Genomic DNA, 19,006 nt, shown 5'->3' with positions numbered 1-19,006 from the left:
GAGGGTGGCATGCCTGGGGAGGGGGTAGAAGCTCTGTACTCTTTCCCTCATAACCTCGCCCTATGCATGTCTTCATCCATATCCTTTGAAATATTCTTTATAATAAACCAGTAAATGTGTTTCCCTGAGTTCTGTGAGCTGCTCTAGCAAATGAGTCCAATCCTAGGAGTAGGAATCCCGATTTATCCCTAGTTGGTCAGAAGCCGAGGTAAAACAACCTGGGGCTTGTGATTGGCATCTGAAGTGGAGGGCAATCTTGTGGGACTGAGCCATCAATCTGTGGGATCTGATGGTACTTCCAGGTAGATAATTCAAAATTGATTTTCTTTTCCTTTTTTTTTGAGACGGGGCCCAGCTCTGTAGCCCAGGCTGGAGTGCAGTGGCATGATCTCAGCTCACTGCAACTTCCGCCTCCCAGGCTCAGGTGATTCTCCTGCCTCAGTCTCCGGAGAAGCTGGGACTACAGGCGCCTGCCACCACTCCCAGCTAATTTTTGTATTTTTAGTAGAGGTGGGGTTTCATCATGTAGTCCAGGCTGGTTTCGAATGCCTGAGCTCAAGGGATCTGCCCACCTCCACCTCCCAAAGTGCTGGGATTATAGGATTACAGGTGTTAGCCCCCAAGTCCAGCCCAGAATTGAATTAATTAGAAGACACCCAGCTGTGTCCACTGCAAAACTGATTGATTGGCTGTTGGTGGTGTTAAAGGAAATTTATAGGAGCCCATTGATTTGGATTGAACTACTACTGCCAGGCCCGACAGACCAAACCACAACAGAATCACTCATGCTAAACTTACACATCACCAAGCCAAAACTAAGTTGTTTGACCTTTCGAGAAATCAAGAGAGATAGAGACAATAACTAAATTTCCAAACAGGCCAGTTTTAGCCAACATGCTAAAGAAGTTCCCTTTGCTTTAACTTTTATGAGGAAATTAACTGAAACTAATCTGCATTTTGTTTACTGTTTCTGCTCTTCTCAGCTCTTTTCAGTTTATAAAACCAGCCTCCTCTGCTTGACTCACTGTAACATTCATTCAATTGTATAGAAGGAGGTGTTGCCCAATTTTAGAATTGCAAACAAAAACCAATTAAGATCTTCAGACTGAATGTGTTGTAATCTTGTCTTTTGACAGTGGGGAGAAATCCCCATACATGTCTTGGCGACCGGAGGTCACAGAAGTCTTCTGTGTTGGTTGTTGAGTGAGAGTTCAGGAAAAATCCTTTTTTTTTCTCTACATAACTTACAGAGACAAACCGGAAAGGGGTGGCGTTCTAAAAGATGAGACATTTTAAGAGAAAGAAAGAGTGATTGCAGCGTCCACTATTACAGAAAAGCCAAAAGGCATGCTAGTTGAAGGTGTCCCTTGAATTAGCCTTTAAGAGGTCATGGATGAATTTCTAGTGCAGCTTTTCTGTGGTGCTGGGTGGGCATGATTCTGACTGTCATATGCTGGTTAGTGGGTGGATGCTGTGGAAATGGAAGTACTTTATATAATTTATTTTATAGGATGCAGTTTGTTTCTAAAGTCAAGATGATGTATAGAGTAAAATAAAGAGGAAGGGAGGGTACTGGAAAGTTGTTGGTAACATGGGAGAGAGGCTTAAGCATATTTATGAGGGGAAAGGGTGAGATGCTGCAGATATGGGGAAGCAGAGGGGCAGCAGGTGACAACCAAGGGCTTGGGAACCCAGAGTGGAAGAATTAGTTTACCCTAAAGGCAAGGAGTGGCCAGGTGTGGTGGCTCATGCCTGTAATCCCAGCACTTTGGGAGGCTGAGATGGGTGGATCACCTGAGGTCAGGAGTTCAAGATCAGTCTTACCAACATGGTAAAACCCATCTCTATTGAAAATACAAAAATTAGGCTGGGTGTGGTGGCTCACACCTGTAATCTCAACACTTTGGGAGGCCAGGAGGGTGGATGACCTGAGGTCAGGAGTTTGAGACCAACCTGGCCAACATGGTGAAACCCTGTCTCTACTAAAAATGCAAAAATTAGATGGGCATGGTGTTGCATGCCTGTAATACCAGCTACACAGGAGGTTGACGCAGGATAATCACTTGAACCCAAGAGGTGGAAGTTGCAGTGAGCTGAGATCGCATCATTGTACTCCAGCCTGGGCAACAAGAGCAAAACTCTATCTCGGAAAAATAAAACAACAACAACAACAAAAAATAAAATCCCAAAATTAGCCAGGCATGGTGGCACACACCTGTTATCCCAGCTACTAGGGAGGCTGAGGCAGGATAATTGCTTGAACCCAAAAGGTTGAGGTTGCAGTGAGCTGGGATTGTGCCACTGCACCCCAGCCTGTCTCAAAGAAAAACAAAACAAACAAACAAAAAGAGCAAGGAGTTCCCATCCTGGAGTGGGGTTTGCCTCCTGTCCCACCAAGCAAGCAGAGGGATTTCTGGTAACGGGGGTGGAACAGGGCATTGCAGCATTGGCTAAGGACTCAGATGAGGAGCGCCAGCACTTCTGAAAAGCATCTGTGTGTTGGGGGTGTGCATGGTGTGATGTCGTCATGGCTTATGTGAGGGTGAGTGGCACCCTGAGCTGCAGCAAGGGTAGGGTGTGAGTACCTAGTTACTTGGGGGGCACAGGAATGGATAGGGACTGGTGATACAGGAAGTAAGTCACAGTGATGCAGGCAAAGGAACAGAGAAGGAAGAAGCAAGTAATGGAAACAGATGAGTGTCACCAAAGATTAAAAAAAGCAGCTGGGCACGGTGGCTCATGCCTGTAAATCTTAGCACTTTTAGAGGCCAAGGCGGGTGGATCCTCTGAACTCAGGAGTTTGAGACCAGCCTGGGCAACATGGTGAAACCTCATCTCTACTAAAACACAAAAAATTAGCCCAGCATGGTGGTGTACACCTGTAATCCCAGCTACTCAGGAAGCCGAGGGATGATAATTGCTTGAACCTGGGAGGTAGAGGGTGCAGTGAACTGAGATTGCACCACCCCACTCCAGCCTGGGTGACAGAGACAGACTGTCTCCAAAAACAATCAAACAAAACAAACAAACAAAACAAAAACAAACCTAAAAAAGCATACAGGTGAAAAGTTCTAAAAGTAGGTGCAGGTGTTGTGACAGTGTATGGAAACCTTAGAACCCTGATATCTATCCTAGAGCATACTGGACTTAAAATAGTCACCAACATGGTAAGAGAAATGAAGTAAATCATGTGACTAGGCAAAGAGTAATATATCATTTCAATGTACCTTTGACCTTCGTATTTATTTGAACAGGAAAGTTTTGCCATTTACCAGTTTTGTGGTGCTGTGGTTTCCAGGGCAGTGCCTAAATCGATAGTTTGCATGTAATGTATCTGCTACATTTCAAAACAGAAATGCCTGTAGTCAGTATTATCTCAATTTTATATCGGAAAACCAGTGCACTAAGAAATCAGTGACTTGCTGAAGATCATAAAGCTATCTACTGGTAGAGCTACTATTTAAGTGCTCGTAATCTCACGCCAGTGTTTGAGATATTCACTCCTCCATTATGATACCTGGGCTGTACCTACACAGAAATGTAGCAGAAATCTGCTACATTTCAAAAACAAATCACGCAGTGGCATGATCTCTGCAGTCTTGGCTCACTGCAACCTCTGCCTCTCGGGTTCAAGCAGTTCTCATGTCCAGCCTCCTGAGTAGCTGGGACTATAGGTGCACACCACCACACCTGGCTAATTTTTGTGTTTTTAGTAGAGGCGGGGTTTCACCATATTGGTCAGGCTAGTCTCGAACTCCTGACCTCATGGGATCCAACTACCTTGTCCTCCCAAAGTGCTGGGATTACAGGCGTGAGCCACTGTGCTTGGCCTATTTTTGTTTTAAAAACATTTTTAGATTTCTATTTTGTTTTCAAATCTCAAAGCTGTGTAAGATAAAATTTAAGTTTTTTCAAAGAAACACTTTTTACTTGTACCAGATTCTCGAAGCAGTTGAATCTAGACTGATAAAAGTTGTTACTTCAAGATCTGGCAGCCCATTTTCATGAATGGTTAGGATAGAATGACTGTTGTAAGTATATTTTGCTTTAAATGGTGGGAGTGGGAAGTACTGCTAAAGTATTTCCAAAAATGTTTGGAAGCGGTTTAACATTTTTAAGTTGGTCAAGCAAGCATATACTATACACAATTTTCTTTTCCCTCATCTAGAAGTTGATAGAACAGGCAGATACCTATTTGATCTCTTTAGAGCCATAGTGGGAAGCCCCTTCCTCCCTCCAGGATAACACTCCCTAATCCTTCCTCCTGTCTAAAACATCTCTGTTGAGCTTTGTTGCTTTATATTCCAGAGTTTTATCTCTTGAAAATTTATCTCCCTGAAAGTAATTCCACTGGGATTAACCCTTGGAACTTAGTGCAAAATTGGTAGTGAAGTAGAAAAAATGGAGTTTTTTTAGGGAAGAACTAAAAAAGGTCCTTTGGGAGCAGAAGCCCTTCCCTGGTGAGGCAGAGCTGGGTAGGTGCTTAAAATGGTAGATCTGAGTAGCCAGAGGCTGCAGCATTTGGGCACCCACCTGGTCCCCATTTCTTAACGTTGTTTAGCAAATCCCTTTATTATAGTTAAAACAAAACTCACATGCGTGATATGTGAGTTATAATCAATTTCGAATTAATATTTCTCACAAAAACCCCAGGAGCATATGCAAATCTCCCCCCTTCCCAAAATACCAAAGACTTCTTCAGTAACACTGCAAAAAGATAATTTTTATATTTCAGTCCAAAATCTGTATACAGTCAGTTTGGTAGACTTGGTCCAGTCAGTTCAGAACCATCTAGTTAGTTCCAGATAAAAATAGTCACACTAGTTGTTTATAGACATCTTTTTAATGTTTTACTTTAAAACAAATAATCCCAGTAAAAGAGAGCAAAGGAAATTACACTTTAATGGTAGCTTGAAATGGATATGGTGTTCCTGATTTATTTGTTTTCAGGAAACAGACAATTGCATTGTCATACATGACTTAGAACTGCTCACTTAAATACACATAATTATATTAGATTAAGTTTCTCTTACAAAAACACAACCATGTCATTTAAGGCGAAAAATATCAGCTTCTAGGGAGACAAGTTAATATTTATAATATTTCCTTAATCTGATTTAGTGAAATGATCCATTAATTTAGTTACCCAGGTTTCATCATCCTTATAGTTTTGCTTTGCAAATGGGCATGAGAATTGGTCACTTTGTGCCTGATTTCCTCCTCTCTAGTAGACTTATTTTACTTGCAAATTAAGAACTTCAGAATCACTGAATCAATGGGAGGTGAGAAAGGCACCTTAGAACAGATCAGGACTTAAAAACTCAATAAAGTTATTTTAAACAAAACTTGCAATCTACAAATATTAATTTAGTCGAACAAAATGCAAACATTTAGATCAGACATAGCAAAATTTTTTTAGTTAATCTCATACAAGGGATATTTGCAATTAACAGCTTGATCAACCCTACATGTTGAAGGCAGACACACTTGTACTGAGAAAGCTTATGGCTACTCAGTGCTCAGCTAAATTGTGCTTCAAGACATCATTAAAATTGACCAATGGAACTTTGCTTAGTGTAAATGGGAGACCCCTCTCATTTCCACAGAGAGTAACGCAACAGACAGAACCTTACAGTTTCCACACAACTATCTTTTAACATCCCCTAATTTTTGTGCTAGAGTAAGATAGACACAAAATGGTCATGGCTTCAATGTATAAAAGTTTTTCACAACATGGTTTATCACATTTTGCTATGATTAAGACCTCAGTGTTGTGTGTAGGTTTTCTTTCTGAATCTTCGGTCTTCAGCAATGCTGGGTGAGCTGTACTGTGTTTGAGGCTTAATGAGGCCTAAGGAGGGGTCCCCAATACATTCAGAATTCCTGCTGCCAGTGGGGTTCGACTCAGGACAGAGTATGTCCAAGAATCAGTGCTACCTGAAAGTTACTGCCTCCCTCCTCTTCCTCTGTTAATACTGGGAGACAGCCTGCCCAGTCATGGCAGGTGTGTGGCTTTAGGTCAGTGGAGTGGTGTGTGTGTGTGTATGTGTGTGTATGCAATGTTCTTGGGAAGGGGTAATCTTGGGAGGGGGAATCATCACTTCAGGTTGAATGAAGATGAAAAATTGATTTTCATAATTTACTAACATTCTGTATTTTGAAAATGAAAACAATTGCTTAAAAGGATTGACAAAGTCTTAACTGAAGTGTAAAATTTAGCCTTTATCTTCTATGTGTTTCTAGCAGCCAAAAAGATTCTAAATGATTCCAACTGTCTCAGAATCCAAGTGGGATGAGAAGAGGAAGCTTTAAAAATTTCCATGTTTATCAAAAGGGACAAGGTTCTAAAAGGTTGAGAAGCACATTTTAGGTAAAGCGGAGAGCTGGTTGACTTGGGGATGGAGGCTGGTTAAGGCCTGGTGAAGTTCAGAAGCAACATACTGCCAGGGAATGAATAAGGAGTTAATGAAGAAAAGCAGGGGAGAGTCAATGATTGAGAAAACCTGTTGGGGAGGGCTGGGGAGGGCTGGGGAGGACTGGGGAGGATTGGTGGAGTTCAGGGCCTCCTTCTTCCTTTGAACATCCACTTGATAACCCTGATCATTCTGCTTGGCTGCTGGAGAAGTACTTCTGGGGGCAGCATTAATGTCTGCCAAGGAAACAACTTCCTTTCTTGAATCCTCCTGTGGCTAGGGTTTAATTGAATTGATGCTATCTCTTATGTCCTTTTCTTTTGAATGTCATTACATTGGCTGAAGTTCTGATGACCTAAGATAGCTAGATGGGTTTCTAACAAGCAGTCAGCATTGCTTGCTTTCTGATAAATACATTTGTCGTTTTGTTTCCCTTGATCTTTTTGCTGCTGTGATATATTTAAGTTCTGATGTGCAGACCCTGCCAGTACTATCTAGCTTCTAATTGTAAATGTTTATATCAGGAAATTGAACCAGTAATTTCAGATTTGGGACAACATTCTTGGGAAGAATAGAAAATTTTCACTACAGTATAAAAAGTAAAGGAAGTTTCGTCTCAGACTTTCATATGCAAAATGTACACATAATAGCAAAAGACATTCAGGGCATATTAAAAAATAAATACCTTGCAAAAATTCTCTGCTTATATATAAGAATAAGGGAAGATTAGGTAGTTGAATTCCCTAGCAATACTCATTTTCTAAAAAGTCTAGTTTTCCTATTTTGGTTTGTTTCTCTCCCTCTCATGACCTTTGAGGGGGAAGTCATTTTCTTTTACTTTGCCAACTTCCTGGTGGTGTTTCTGGATTCTTTTCAAGCCTTTCCTATCTCAGTCCCACTCAAATGTCCTGTCCCCCAGGGTCCTACCTGTATATCAGCAAAATGAGAATAGCTTCTCACACTTGCCCTTTACATGGGCAGTATTGGCAAGCCTGGGGTTGGCGCCACTGCAGAGAAACCAGTCCAATCACAATGGCTGTTCTACCGATCAGTATTTCATACGCTTGTGTAGAAGTTGACCACTTACAAAGTTGATTCTGCCATCAGGGAATACGTTTTCATAAAGTCAAATATGTCAGATAGTCTATTTGCCCCACTGGCCCTGAATTTCATTATTTGCACATTTTCTAATTGAAGAACATTCTTGTCATAAAGAACAACATGAAAATGATGTGCAAAATTGCTTGCCACAGCGCTAAATCACCAAAAGCACACAAACTGACATTCAAATTACATTAATAATAAAATGACTGAATAGGAACGGGTTGGCAAATATATCTTGAAATAAGCAGCCATTTCTATTGTTCCCCAATTCTGCTTTAGTTGATACCTTATTAGCAGCTGTTGATAGCCATTGTGTTTAAATATACATTATGGCCTAATCTTGAAAATGTAGTTTGTATTTAGTCACAAAGCAGAAATGCCTGAAATTTGAAGGTGTTTACTCCCATAATTTCAAAATACAGTGTCAAATCTTCTAAATGACCTAAACTTGACATATTCATACACCCTATAGCATTAGCTGTGTTTGGTTTCTCAGGCTTTTTAACTCAAGGTACATTACTAAACGAGTGGGTTAATGTTGATGCACCTTGGAATTTTAGCCATCCCTAAACATGCATTTTCATGCAATTAAAAGATAACGGGCTTATAAACTGCCTTTCATGTTCTTCCTGATTCTTGCAATTTCAACTTTTTAGAAGGGCTTTCGAAATAGTTCATGCAATGATATGTATGGCTAAAGGAACTGCTATGCCTGGAAAGAAAATGAAGAACTTATTTCAGTTTGACATGAGGCAAGCTGAGGGCATCTGTACTTTCTCCTGCCTTACAAATGCTCTGAGATGATCGTGATCTTCCAGTCCTCAGAGAGTCTGATGCAAAGGCAGCTTCCCTGGCAGGCTGCGGTGCGGCATCAAAAGTGTCTGTCTCTGTCTCTTCAGGACCCACCTCTTCATCAGTTATAAACAATTTGGATTCCCTCCATTTGGGGTAAAAATCTTGGCTGCCTCTGGAGCCACTTGACTCACTCCCTGAAAGTTGTATATTCAGTTCCTCGGTCGACCTGATCAGGTTTTGCACAGACAAAGATTTGCCCAAGTCCTTTGGCACCATGGGACAGACAGACAACAGAGTTTCTCCTCCCATGTCAAAGCTTTTCCTCATAGAACGGTCCTTGGCGAGATTTGACTGTGCAACCTGAACATTTTCCTTGGAGGCAACAAGGCAGGTGGTGACGTCAGAAATGCTTTCCTGTAAGCCTGCAGGGTTTGGGTGCAGAGTTTCTGGCCTGGGCAGATGCTTGATGGCTGGGAGAGGAGGTGGGATCTGTAAAGTTGTTGGGGCTGCTGGCTTGGGTGCCGTGTTTATTTGGTTTGCAACGGTATTGGTGGCTGCCACTGCTGAGCCATCGCTTTGACTCATTGGCACCTGTGTTGCTTGACTGTGCATAGTAGGGCTAAGCGCGTAGAAAGTCTGGGCACTGAACTCATTTGGCGTCAGAATGAACTGCAGGCCTCTCGAGATGTTGGCACTAGTTGATCTGGATAAGCAGCCACTATTTTGTGCAGAACCGGAAAGATCTTTGCTATCCACGGGGCTTTGATAGTCAGATGTCTGTTCACATTCAAAAGGTGGGATCTGGAATGAAGCCAAAGTGAGGGCTGAGGCAGAACCTTTCCGAAGGACCTGTTGATAGATGTCTAGTAGGCAGTCCAGCTTGGACTCTATGGACTGTACCTAGAAGTGAGGAAAATGGTTACACATGAGTATAATCTGTTATTAGGAATGGACTTCATTTTTTAGAATTAAAAAATGAAGCCAAGGTGTGCCAACACATTTAAAGAAATATTGAACATAAAGTACGATGCAGTCTTGACCCTTAGTGAATGTAGCATTTAGCAATGATGGGGCCAGAGGAGGACTTAGGAAGATAGGGACACTTTGGCTTTTTTTTTTTTTTTTTTTTTTTGAGGCGGAGTCTCGCTCTGTTGCCCGGGCTGGAGTGTAGTGGCCGGATCTCAGCTCACTGCAAGCTCCGACTCCCGGATTTAGGCCATTCTCCTGCCTCAGCCTCCCGAGTAGCTGGGACTACAGGCGCCCGCCACGTTTTTGTATTTTTAGTAGAGACGAGGTTTCACCGTGTTAGCCAGGATGGTCTCGATCTCCTGACCTCGTGATCCGCCCGTCTCGGCCTCCCAAAGTGCTGGGATTACAGGCTTGAGCCACCGCGCCTTGCCACTTTGGCTTCTATATGGTCTTTATTAGCATCTCTCCCGCCGCCACTTCTTTAAATAGTGCCTCTCAAAAGTCATATAAGCACTATAAAAATGCAACTTTAAGACTTTCCATTCCAGGCTGGGTGCAGTGGCTCACGCCTGTAATGCCAGCACTTTGGGAGACTGAGGCAGGAGAATCACTTGAGCCCAGGAGTTTGAGACCAGCCTGGGCAACATGGCAAGACCTCGTCTCTACCAAAAATAATACAAAAATTAGCCGGGTGTGGTGGTGCTTGCCTGTAGTCCCAGCTACTAGGAAGACTGAATTGGGAGGATTGACTGAGCCCAGGATGTAGAGGCTGCAGTGAGCCATGATTGTGCCACTGCACTCCAGCCTGGGTGACAGAGAAGTCCCTGTCTGGGAAAAAAAAAAAAAAAAGAAAAGACTTCCCATTCACGCCAGATTGTCTTTTCTAAGTCTCCTCTATGAAGACATTCTGAAACTACAGAAGTCTAGTAAGGAACTTATTCTATAATGAAATCAAGACCTTAAGTATCACTCTAGGTGATTCTGAATTTAAAGGTACATAAAAAAAAAAAAGGTACAAAATGCTCCAGAATTAATACATGAAGTATTTTTGATTAAATTGGGGGAGCCATTTGATTTCTGGAAAATTGTCTTTTTATATGAAGATACAACAGACTCAAGGTTAACAAACATTCAATGTGTCATCAGAATTACAATAAGGTTTTATTTATTTTATTTTATTTTTAGTAGAGACGGAGTTTCACCATATTGGTCAGGTTGGTCTTGAACTCCTGACCTTGTGATCTGCCCACCTCGGCCTCCAAAAGTGCTGGGATTACAGGCATGAGCCACCACACCCGGCCTTGTTTTATTTTTAAAAGGAGTGACCTGCTGAGTGCTGTGGCCCACGCCTATAATCCCAGCACTTTGGGAGGCCGAGGCAGGTGGATCACCTTAGGTCAGGAGTTTGAGACAAGCCTGGCCAACATGGTGAAACCTGTCTCTACTAAAAATACAAAAATTAGCTGGGCGTGGTGGCACATGCCTGTAATCCCATCTACTTGGGAGGCTGAGGCACAAGAATCACTTGAACCCGGGAGGGGAAGTTTGCAGTGAGCCGGGAGCACGCCACTACACTCCAGCCTGGGCAATAGAGTGAGACTCTCTCAAAAAAAATAAAAAAAAAAAAGAGAAAAGTAGTGACCTAAAAAAGAAACAATAAAAACAACCAAAACACAAATGAAGAATAGATCTTTGTTATTTTTAAACAATTTTCAACTATTGGAAATCTACAGTTGGTTCCAATTAACTATTAATTGATGAGATGAAATTTTCTATTCCTTAAATGGAAATCCAAAGTATTTCAGAGAGCACTACCTACACACAAAGAACATTTAATTTTATTCACTATTTTGTGATTTTATTTATTTTAAAATAATCACTGTAATACATACAATTGCCTATAATAAAATTTATTTATTTTTATTGTTTTTTGAGACGGAGTCTCACTTTGTCACCCAGGCTGGAGTGCAGTGGCACCATCTCGGCTCACTGCAAGCTCCGCCTCCTGGGTTCACGCCATTCTCCTGCTTCAGCCTCCAAGTAGCTGGGACTACAGGCACGCACCACCACGCCCGGCTAATTTTTTGTATTTTTAATAGAGATGGGGTTTCACCGTGTTAGCCAGGATAGGATGGTCTCGATCTCCTGACCTCGTGATCCGCCCGCCTCGGCCTCCCAAAGTGCTGGGATTACAGGCGTGAGCCACCGCGCCCGGCAATACATTTTGATTTAAAAAATTCTGGCTAAAAAGTTACTCAGCGTAATGGAGTTGTACCTGTTTTTCAACCTTGACCACCCGACCGAGCATACTGAGATCATCTGTGGTCTCATGTTCTGCTGTTATTTTCTCTCGGCTCTTCTTATCTGATGTGATTTGCCCTTTTCCAAGAATTTGATCAACACTATCAGAGAAAGAGGAGATCTGATTATGAGGGCTGAAGGTAGAGATTGCCCTAGCCCAGAATGAAGAGTTTTGGGAACAAAAATTAAATACAGTTATCTTCAATTTATGTAAGAGGAAATAAGAAAGAACTTCTTCCAGTTGATATGCTTATTTTAACATGAGATTACACATGAGATTAATTTTCTCATTATTCTAGTCCAAGATGAAATCACTTACGGGTGATCTTCTGAAGTAAAAGTGTCCTAAACTACAAAGTAATATGTTTCTACCTCTGATTAGGCAGTTCCTGAATTTAACCATTTCAAAATATGACAAAAATCATAACTACAGTTATCTTGCATTAATAGAACAGATTAGTCTATGAGCATTTATTGTACATATGTGAAAGATAAGCAGATAAGAAAGCTATGGTCTTTTTCTTTTGGAATTCAAGTTGGAGAAAACACATGAGCTAGAAACCCAAGATTGGTTCTATAACTTCTGTAGCAGTTCAACTTTATAAAACCTTGGGAATCATAGACAGTTTTATTAAAGAACTTAGAAGGCCATGGCCATCTAGGCAGAGATTGTAATATGACCACAATCTCTGGTCGTGTTACAGATGTTACAGAATGAATTAAAGCAATTTCCAAGAAAACTTGATCGGCCTAAATGAGAATCACTCTCTTCTTTTTTTGTATGTGTTTAGAATTGAATTATCAAGAGTATTGACAATTTTCCAGTTTACTTTGTCTGCAGAGAAACATAGGCAGTACTCACTTCCTGCCATGACATCTAATCTACTAAACTGCAAACTACAAGGTCTGGGTCATTATTTTATCAGTCTCTGGATGTCCACAGGTCCTGGCACACACGATGGGCTCAATAATTACCTGCTGAATGAATTAACAAATTGTTATTTCTATAGCATTTGATGAACAGGTATTTTACTAAGGGCCCATTCTATGCCTCACACTGGGCTAAGTGTGCTGTGAGGGCATAAAAAAAGTTCAAGACTCAGTCCTTGCATTTTGGGCACTATACAATCACAAATGCTGGTGATTTGTGCTGATAATAAAGCAAGGCTCTTCAAAAACTGAACTTACTAAATATTTTGGCTTTGAGATAATCACAATCAACTATATGTGGTTGGAATTAACATATGGAATTCATTTCTTTTAATCACTCAATAAGATGCTACTAGAAGGATACTATATATCTAGAGCCATACAGGACATGAATGAAGGAAAGAGCTCAATCTTAGCCCAGAGCAAGGTGAACACACTTGCGACCAGGAAACAACACAAGGGCCAAGTCTCAACTTTGGCCCAGCACACCAAGATTCTGAGTGCTCTTGTGCTCTGCAGTAGACTCTACCACTGTATAAAGGTCAGAGAAAGGCCTGTCTTCACAGGTTGGATGGTTGGATGAAACTTAATGAAGGAGAAATACTACATTATTCCCAAAGGACGATTAGCATTTAGATAATAAATGGAATTTAGATAATTTAGGGGCAGCAGTAATAATTCAAATACCAGCAACAACCATTGATGTTTATTAGACACAGTGCCAGGTCTGTTACATGTTATGAATTACATGCATTAACTCATTCAATCCTCATGACAACCCTATGAGGCAAGAACTAACTTTCTTTCCATTTTTACAGATGAGGAAAATGAGACAGTTGGATGCTTTGAATGCCTGAGTTATATCTATGTTAAAAGAAAATAAAATCAATGTTAAAAGCAAATTCCATTTGCCCACTAAAAATGAATTAAAAATATGGAGTTCAGAGGCTTACTCTACTAAAGAGAAGTTCTTCCTAGATAGTTTCTATGCCCATTCCTTTACAAGGAATGACATTTTCATTGCTTACCGTGTTTGAAGGCTTTTAATTCTACACAACATGTCCAGATGACCAGCAGAATATTGTTCAATGACATCTTTTACATCATATGGACGTAATGTTTCCTTAAACTTCCGTTTTGCAACATGAAATTTCATAATTCTGTATGAGAACATATTACATATTAATCTTTATAACTGTTAATATAAGTTACCAAAATAGTTTACCAGTAAATATAATAAGAAACTCTGGGGGGAAAAGTCATGCATCAAATTATTTTTGGCTTCTGCAGATGTGTAATATAAAAGACTGAGATTACAGTGGAGAATTTAAGAACATCCCATGTGAGACACACCTTAAGAATAGAAAAACGCACTAAAAAAGAGGCTGAACACTAAGTGTTTTGCCTTTTTAATGTCCATTGAAACCCTGAATGAAAGTTAAAGTCAAAATGCAATTCTAACTTTTTCATGTGATCTCTAGAAGTCCAAGATATAACACCTAGTAATAACATCCCTTAAAAAATATAAAGGCTGTTAAAATGGTCTTTTATGGAACTACATGCATTTTTGAGATGCAAATGTGTTTGCAAAACACTCTGTTCTCTCTAGGGAAATGCACATTAATATGGAAATTTGCATTTTTTTCCCTCATAAATTATTCCTGCAGAATACTGCTGGATTAACTAGCCAAGTTCTTTTTGTTTTAAACATAATACACTTTGTTTTTGTTTTTGTTTTTGTTTTGAGATGAGGTCTCACTATGTTGCCCAGGGTCTAACTCTTGGGCTCAACCAGTCCTCCTGCCTCAGCCTCCCCAAGTGCTGGGACTACAGGCATGAGCCACCAGTCCCTGCCATAACATATTTCTTTTTTTTATTTTTTTTTTTTTATTTTTTATTTTTTTTATTTTTATTTTTTTTTCATAACATATTTCTTAACTAAACTAGGGAGCCTAAGCTTTTCAGAACCAGAGACCTCTTATTACAATACCTCCCGCAACATAGGCCCCATCTTTTCAAACGATATTTCATCAACAAATTCCATGATGCCATCAATAGCTAATCTGCCTAAGGTAACTAGTTCCTGCAATAACTTGATGCAATTTCTGATGAAAGCAGAGAAACATAACATTTGAATTAGTTTGTGTAGACTTATTGCAGGTAAATTTAAACCTGTTGGTGTTTTTCAACTATTAAATGGCCCATAGACTTCCATTACTACACTTGTAGATCCCAGGCTGGGAATCAGTCACTAAGAGACAAAATTTGTTGTCACTTGGTGGAAAGTGGGAAGATTAGGAACAAATGCAAAGTTTAAAAAGAAAACGTCCATTGCCTATCTTAGGTGACAGCTGATTTCAGGAATCCAAATTGTTTTATAGGTTAAAAAGCCTAAACCCTATCTTGCAATTGTATTATTAACTTTCAATTAATTATATCTTAATTATTCCTGAATCACTTATCTGTAATATTCTTACTCCCTTTCTCTAACCACATATTTTTCACCAATCTCTTCTTTATTCAGTGTAGGTTTTGTATTTTGCCCCCAAAAACATTTAAGCAAAATTATTCAGCAGAAAGTAAAGAATAATTTTAATTTAACTTCTTCGTATTGAGCTTTGGTTCCAAATTGGTTTACCAGCATTTAGGTTTCATACAGCCTTAGTGTCCTGTATTAAAAAAACTGAGAAAAATATGTTACATGTGAAATTTCTGGTCCTGAGCGATTATGTAAATATGTTTCCCTATACCAGACCAGACTGTCAATTAGGTAAAGGCAGACATGGATGTCTTTTTTTTTTTTTTTTTTGAGTTGGAGTCTCACCCTGTCATCCAGGTGGGAGTGCATGGCGTGATCTCGGCTCACTGCAATTTCCACCTCCCAGGTTCAAGTAATTCTCCTGCCTCAGCCTCCCAAGTAGCTGGGATTACAGGTATGTGCCACCACACCTGGCTAATTTTTTGTATCTTTAGTAGAGACAGGGTTTCACCACATTGGCCTGGCTGGTCTCGAACTTATGACCTCATGATCTGCCCGCGTTGGCCTCCCAAAATGCTCGGATTACGGGCGTGAACCACTGAGCTTGGCCTAGATGTCTTTTATTCAACAGTCAGTGCTTAATAAAAGTTAGCTATTGTTGTTACCACTTCTACTATGCCTGTTACTATTCTTCCTGAACATTGTGTGCTTAGAGCTTAGCACAGTTTCTGACACAGTAAAAATTATTTGTTGAATAAGAGGAGGAAGGAAAGAAAGAGATAAAGAGAAGATTCTCTAACCTGAGTCATATTAAGAATAAAACCAGAAGAGCTAATCTAACAGCCTAGAACCCTTCTTTGCTATCTTCAAAGCAGCTAATGATGCCTGGGTGGGCAGGAAAAAAGGAAAACCATCTTCATACATCCCAAGGTGGTTTTTTTTTTTTTTTTTTTTTGAGACGGAGTCTCGCTCTGTCACCCAGGCTGGAGTGCTGTGGCCGGATCTCAGCTCATCGCAAGCTCCGCCTCCCGGGTTCATGCCATTCTCCTGCCTCAGCCTCCCAGGTAGCTGGGACTACAGGCGCCCGCCACCTCGCCCAGCTACTTTTTTTGTAGCTTTTAGTAGAGACGGGGTTTCACTGTGTTAGCCAGGATGGTCTCGATCTCCTGACCTCATGATCCGCCCGTCTCGGCCTCCCAAAGTGCTGGGATTACAGGTTTGAGCCACCGCGCCCGGCCCCCAAGGTGGTTTTATTGTTGTTGTGTGATTGTGTTTTCATAACATCTGTCTACCACTTGTTATGTGAAGTACTTTGTATGTCTTCAATAGCACTTGATAAGATATTCCCTTCTCCTATTTATATTTTGGGAAACTGAGGTTCAAAGAACTTAAGTGACTTGCCCCCCAAAACAAGCAACTGGTATGAGGCAAAACCAGGATTCCACCCAGATCTGTCTGGTTCCCACTCCCACATTACCTCCTGGTTTTCCCATGGCATCAATTCTGGAGAATTGAGAAGTCTGGGTGGGATCTTTGGCAGTTCTTTTTTTTCTATGGTGGTAGAAGAGGGACAAGCTACGGCATATGTCAGTGTGTTCTCTCTGGCTGTAGCTCAGACATTTGTGGTTTGGGACGCGTCTGCTCAGATGTGAACCCACATACTTCCAACTGCCTTTTTTGCCCTAATGGGGATCTGCCGTTGTTTCTTGGTGGGATGTCATGTGCACTCTTTCAGATAATTCATCAAAAGTTGCTTGTTGCTTTTCTGTTTTCCTTTCAGAGATGTTTTAACAGAAAGTACATTTTGAAGGCATTTGATAGATAGTATTGCACTCTAGCACTCACACAGTCATAGTTTATGCAGGCCTTAAATAATTTCATGTTTTACTTACCTAATTTATTATTTATGAGCTAGCTAGCTCAAGTTAAAATGAAAATCTATGGCTTATAATTTTGATCAATACTAAAAATGAAACTGATTATCTTTTATGTTATTTCAATACACTCACATAATGATAAGTATGCAAAACAGAGTAGATTTTAAAACCCTTAATGGGTTTATCATTTATTTTTATACATCATACCACTCCTCAGGTGGTATTACCTTTTCTCCAATGCTTTGCCTACAGATTTTTCTACTTTATGTATGAGAAGTAAATAGTGAAAATTGGATTAATAAATATCATTTCGATTATTTAGAAAAGAGTATGTGCAGTGATGCCTTGAGCAAGCTTGCATTGACTCCTAAGCACTGACTGCTTTTAAGAATTTTGGTGGTTATTAAACACCGCATGTTCTCACTCATAGGTGGGAATTGCACAACGAGAACACTTGGACACAGGGCGGGGAACATCACACCCCGGGGCCTGTGGTGGGGTGGCCGGGACGGGGAGGGATAACATTAGGATAAATACCTAATGTAAATGATGAGTTAATGGGTGCAGCAAACCAACATGGCACATGTATACCTATGTAACAAAACTGTATGTTGTGTACCTGTACCCTAGAACTAGTATTTAAAAAAAAAGAATTTTGGTGGTTATTAAATACAGCTATTACTAAAAATTAGATTATATAGACTTACAATCAAGTACATTATATTGAAAACAAAGGTAACATGTACTCAAACCTCACCATTTCCTAATTATTTTACTGTATAGTACTGTCTATGCTCTTGCGTTGTTCACCTCTATTGTGTCTGTAACATGGAAATTCTATCTAATAATGTAATGTTGCTCGTCTTCTCAACTCCTGCTCAGTGATGTCACATTGATAGCTTGAAAACAGCTACGACAGGAGTATTTACACTACAGAAATTGGCAAACAATACAAATCAGGGTTTCCTTCTCCAGAAGAGCTGGTTGTTCAGCATTTGCCAGTGTATTACTGAGGCTAAAAAAATCTTACTTATTAGAATTAAGTTTTTGAAGATGGAGATCAAATAGATCTTCTCAACTGGCTGTGTTGTGGGTTGAAAACAAAAACATTAAAGAGGTTCGAAGTGAGATATGAAAGTTCTAAATCAGGTTCTATGGTTTATAAGTGTGGAGAGAATGTTTAAAAGCATAGACTTTCTTTTTTTGTTCTTTTTTTTGAGACAAGGTCTCATTCTGTCATGCCAGGTGGAGTGCAGTGGCACAATCATGGCTCACTTCAGCCTTGACCTCCCAGATCTGCCAATCCTCCCATTTCAGCCTCCTGAGTAGCTGGACCTACAAGGATATACCTCTACACTGGTTAATTTTTATATTTTTTGTAGAGATAGGGGTCTCCCTATGTTGCCCAGGCTGGTCTCAAACTCCTGAGCTCAAGTGATCCATCCGCCTTGGCCTCCCAAAGTGCTGGGATTACAAGCATGAGCCACTGCACCTGGCCTGTAGATATTTTTGAAATCAATGATTTATATATAAAGAATGATGACCCTGTCATTTTACTTTTGTTAAAAGAAGACCAGGCATGTCCTAATAGCTCTCAAAGCTGTCCCCTCATTTGTATCTCTGCTGCTATACCTTAGAAAGAACAAACCTTTCAAAATGCAAGTAAGGGCATATTACCTCCCTTCTAAAGTCCTTCATTAGCTTTTCATGGCCTATAGGATAAACATCAAACTCCCTAGAAGCACATCCTATATGGCTGTTTATAAACTGGCCTCTGTCTATCTCACTTGCCTCATCACCTTCCACTTCCTCCTTGGAACTTTAGGTTCCAGCAACAATAAAGTATGTATAGGTCCACAAAAACAATAGCCAATCAATTATAAACTTCAATTTCTTCCATTTGCTATTTCTTTTTCCTGAAATCCTGCTGTGTTTTCAAGACTTTGCTTTAAAGTCACTTCTTTTGGCCAGGTGTAGTGGCTTACACATGTAATCACAGCACTTTGGGAGGCTGAGGAGGGAAGATTGCTTGAACCTAGGAGTTTGAGACCAGCCTGGGCAACATAGTGAGACCCCGTCTCTACAAAGAATAAAAAATTAACCATGCATGATGGCACATGCCTATGCTCCCAGCTACT

General features: G+C 40.4%; 1 protein-coding gene across 2 annotated transcripts in view; it reads right to left on the bottom strand.

Annotated features, from left to right (window-relative positions):
- Positions 1-6,731: 6,731 nt before the first annotated feature.
- Positions 6,732-19,006, bottom strand: part of KCNQ5 (potassium channel, voltage gated KQT-like subfamily Q, member 5) — a 561,810-nt gene continuing 549,535 nt past the window's right edge. Inside the window, exons 10-12 of one of the 2 annotated variants that reach the window (XM_011944425.1) lie at positions 13,541-13,672; positions 11,557-11,683; positions 6,732-9,212 (exon numbers count right to left, since the gene is read on the bottom strand). In XM_011944425.1, the coding sequence (XP_011799815.1) occupies positions 8,250-9,212; positions 11,557-11,683; positions 13,541-13,672 (1,222 nt within the window). In that variant the 3' untranslated portion in view covers positions 6,732-8,249. The remainder of the gene's footprint in view (positions 9,213-11,556; positions 11,684-13,540; positions 13,673-19,006) is intronic. The other variant, XM_011944426.1, reaches the window with a different exon arrangement.

This window comes from Colobus angolensis, unplaced genomic scaffold, assembly GCF_000951035.1.
Source record: "Colobus angolensis palliatus isolate OR3802 unplaced genomic scaffold, Cang.pa_1.0 Scaffold231, whole genome shotgun sequence".
Lineage (NCBI taxonomy): Eukaryota > Metazoa > Chordata > Mammalia > Primates > Cercopithecidae > Colobus > Colobus angolensis.
This window is presented reverse-complemented; position numbering and strand designations above follow the sequence as displayed.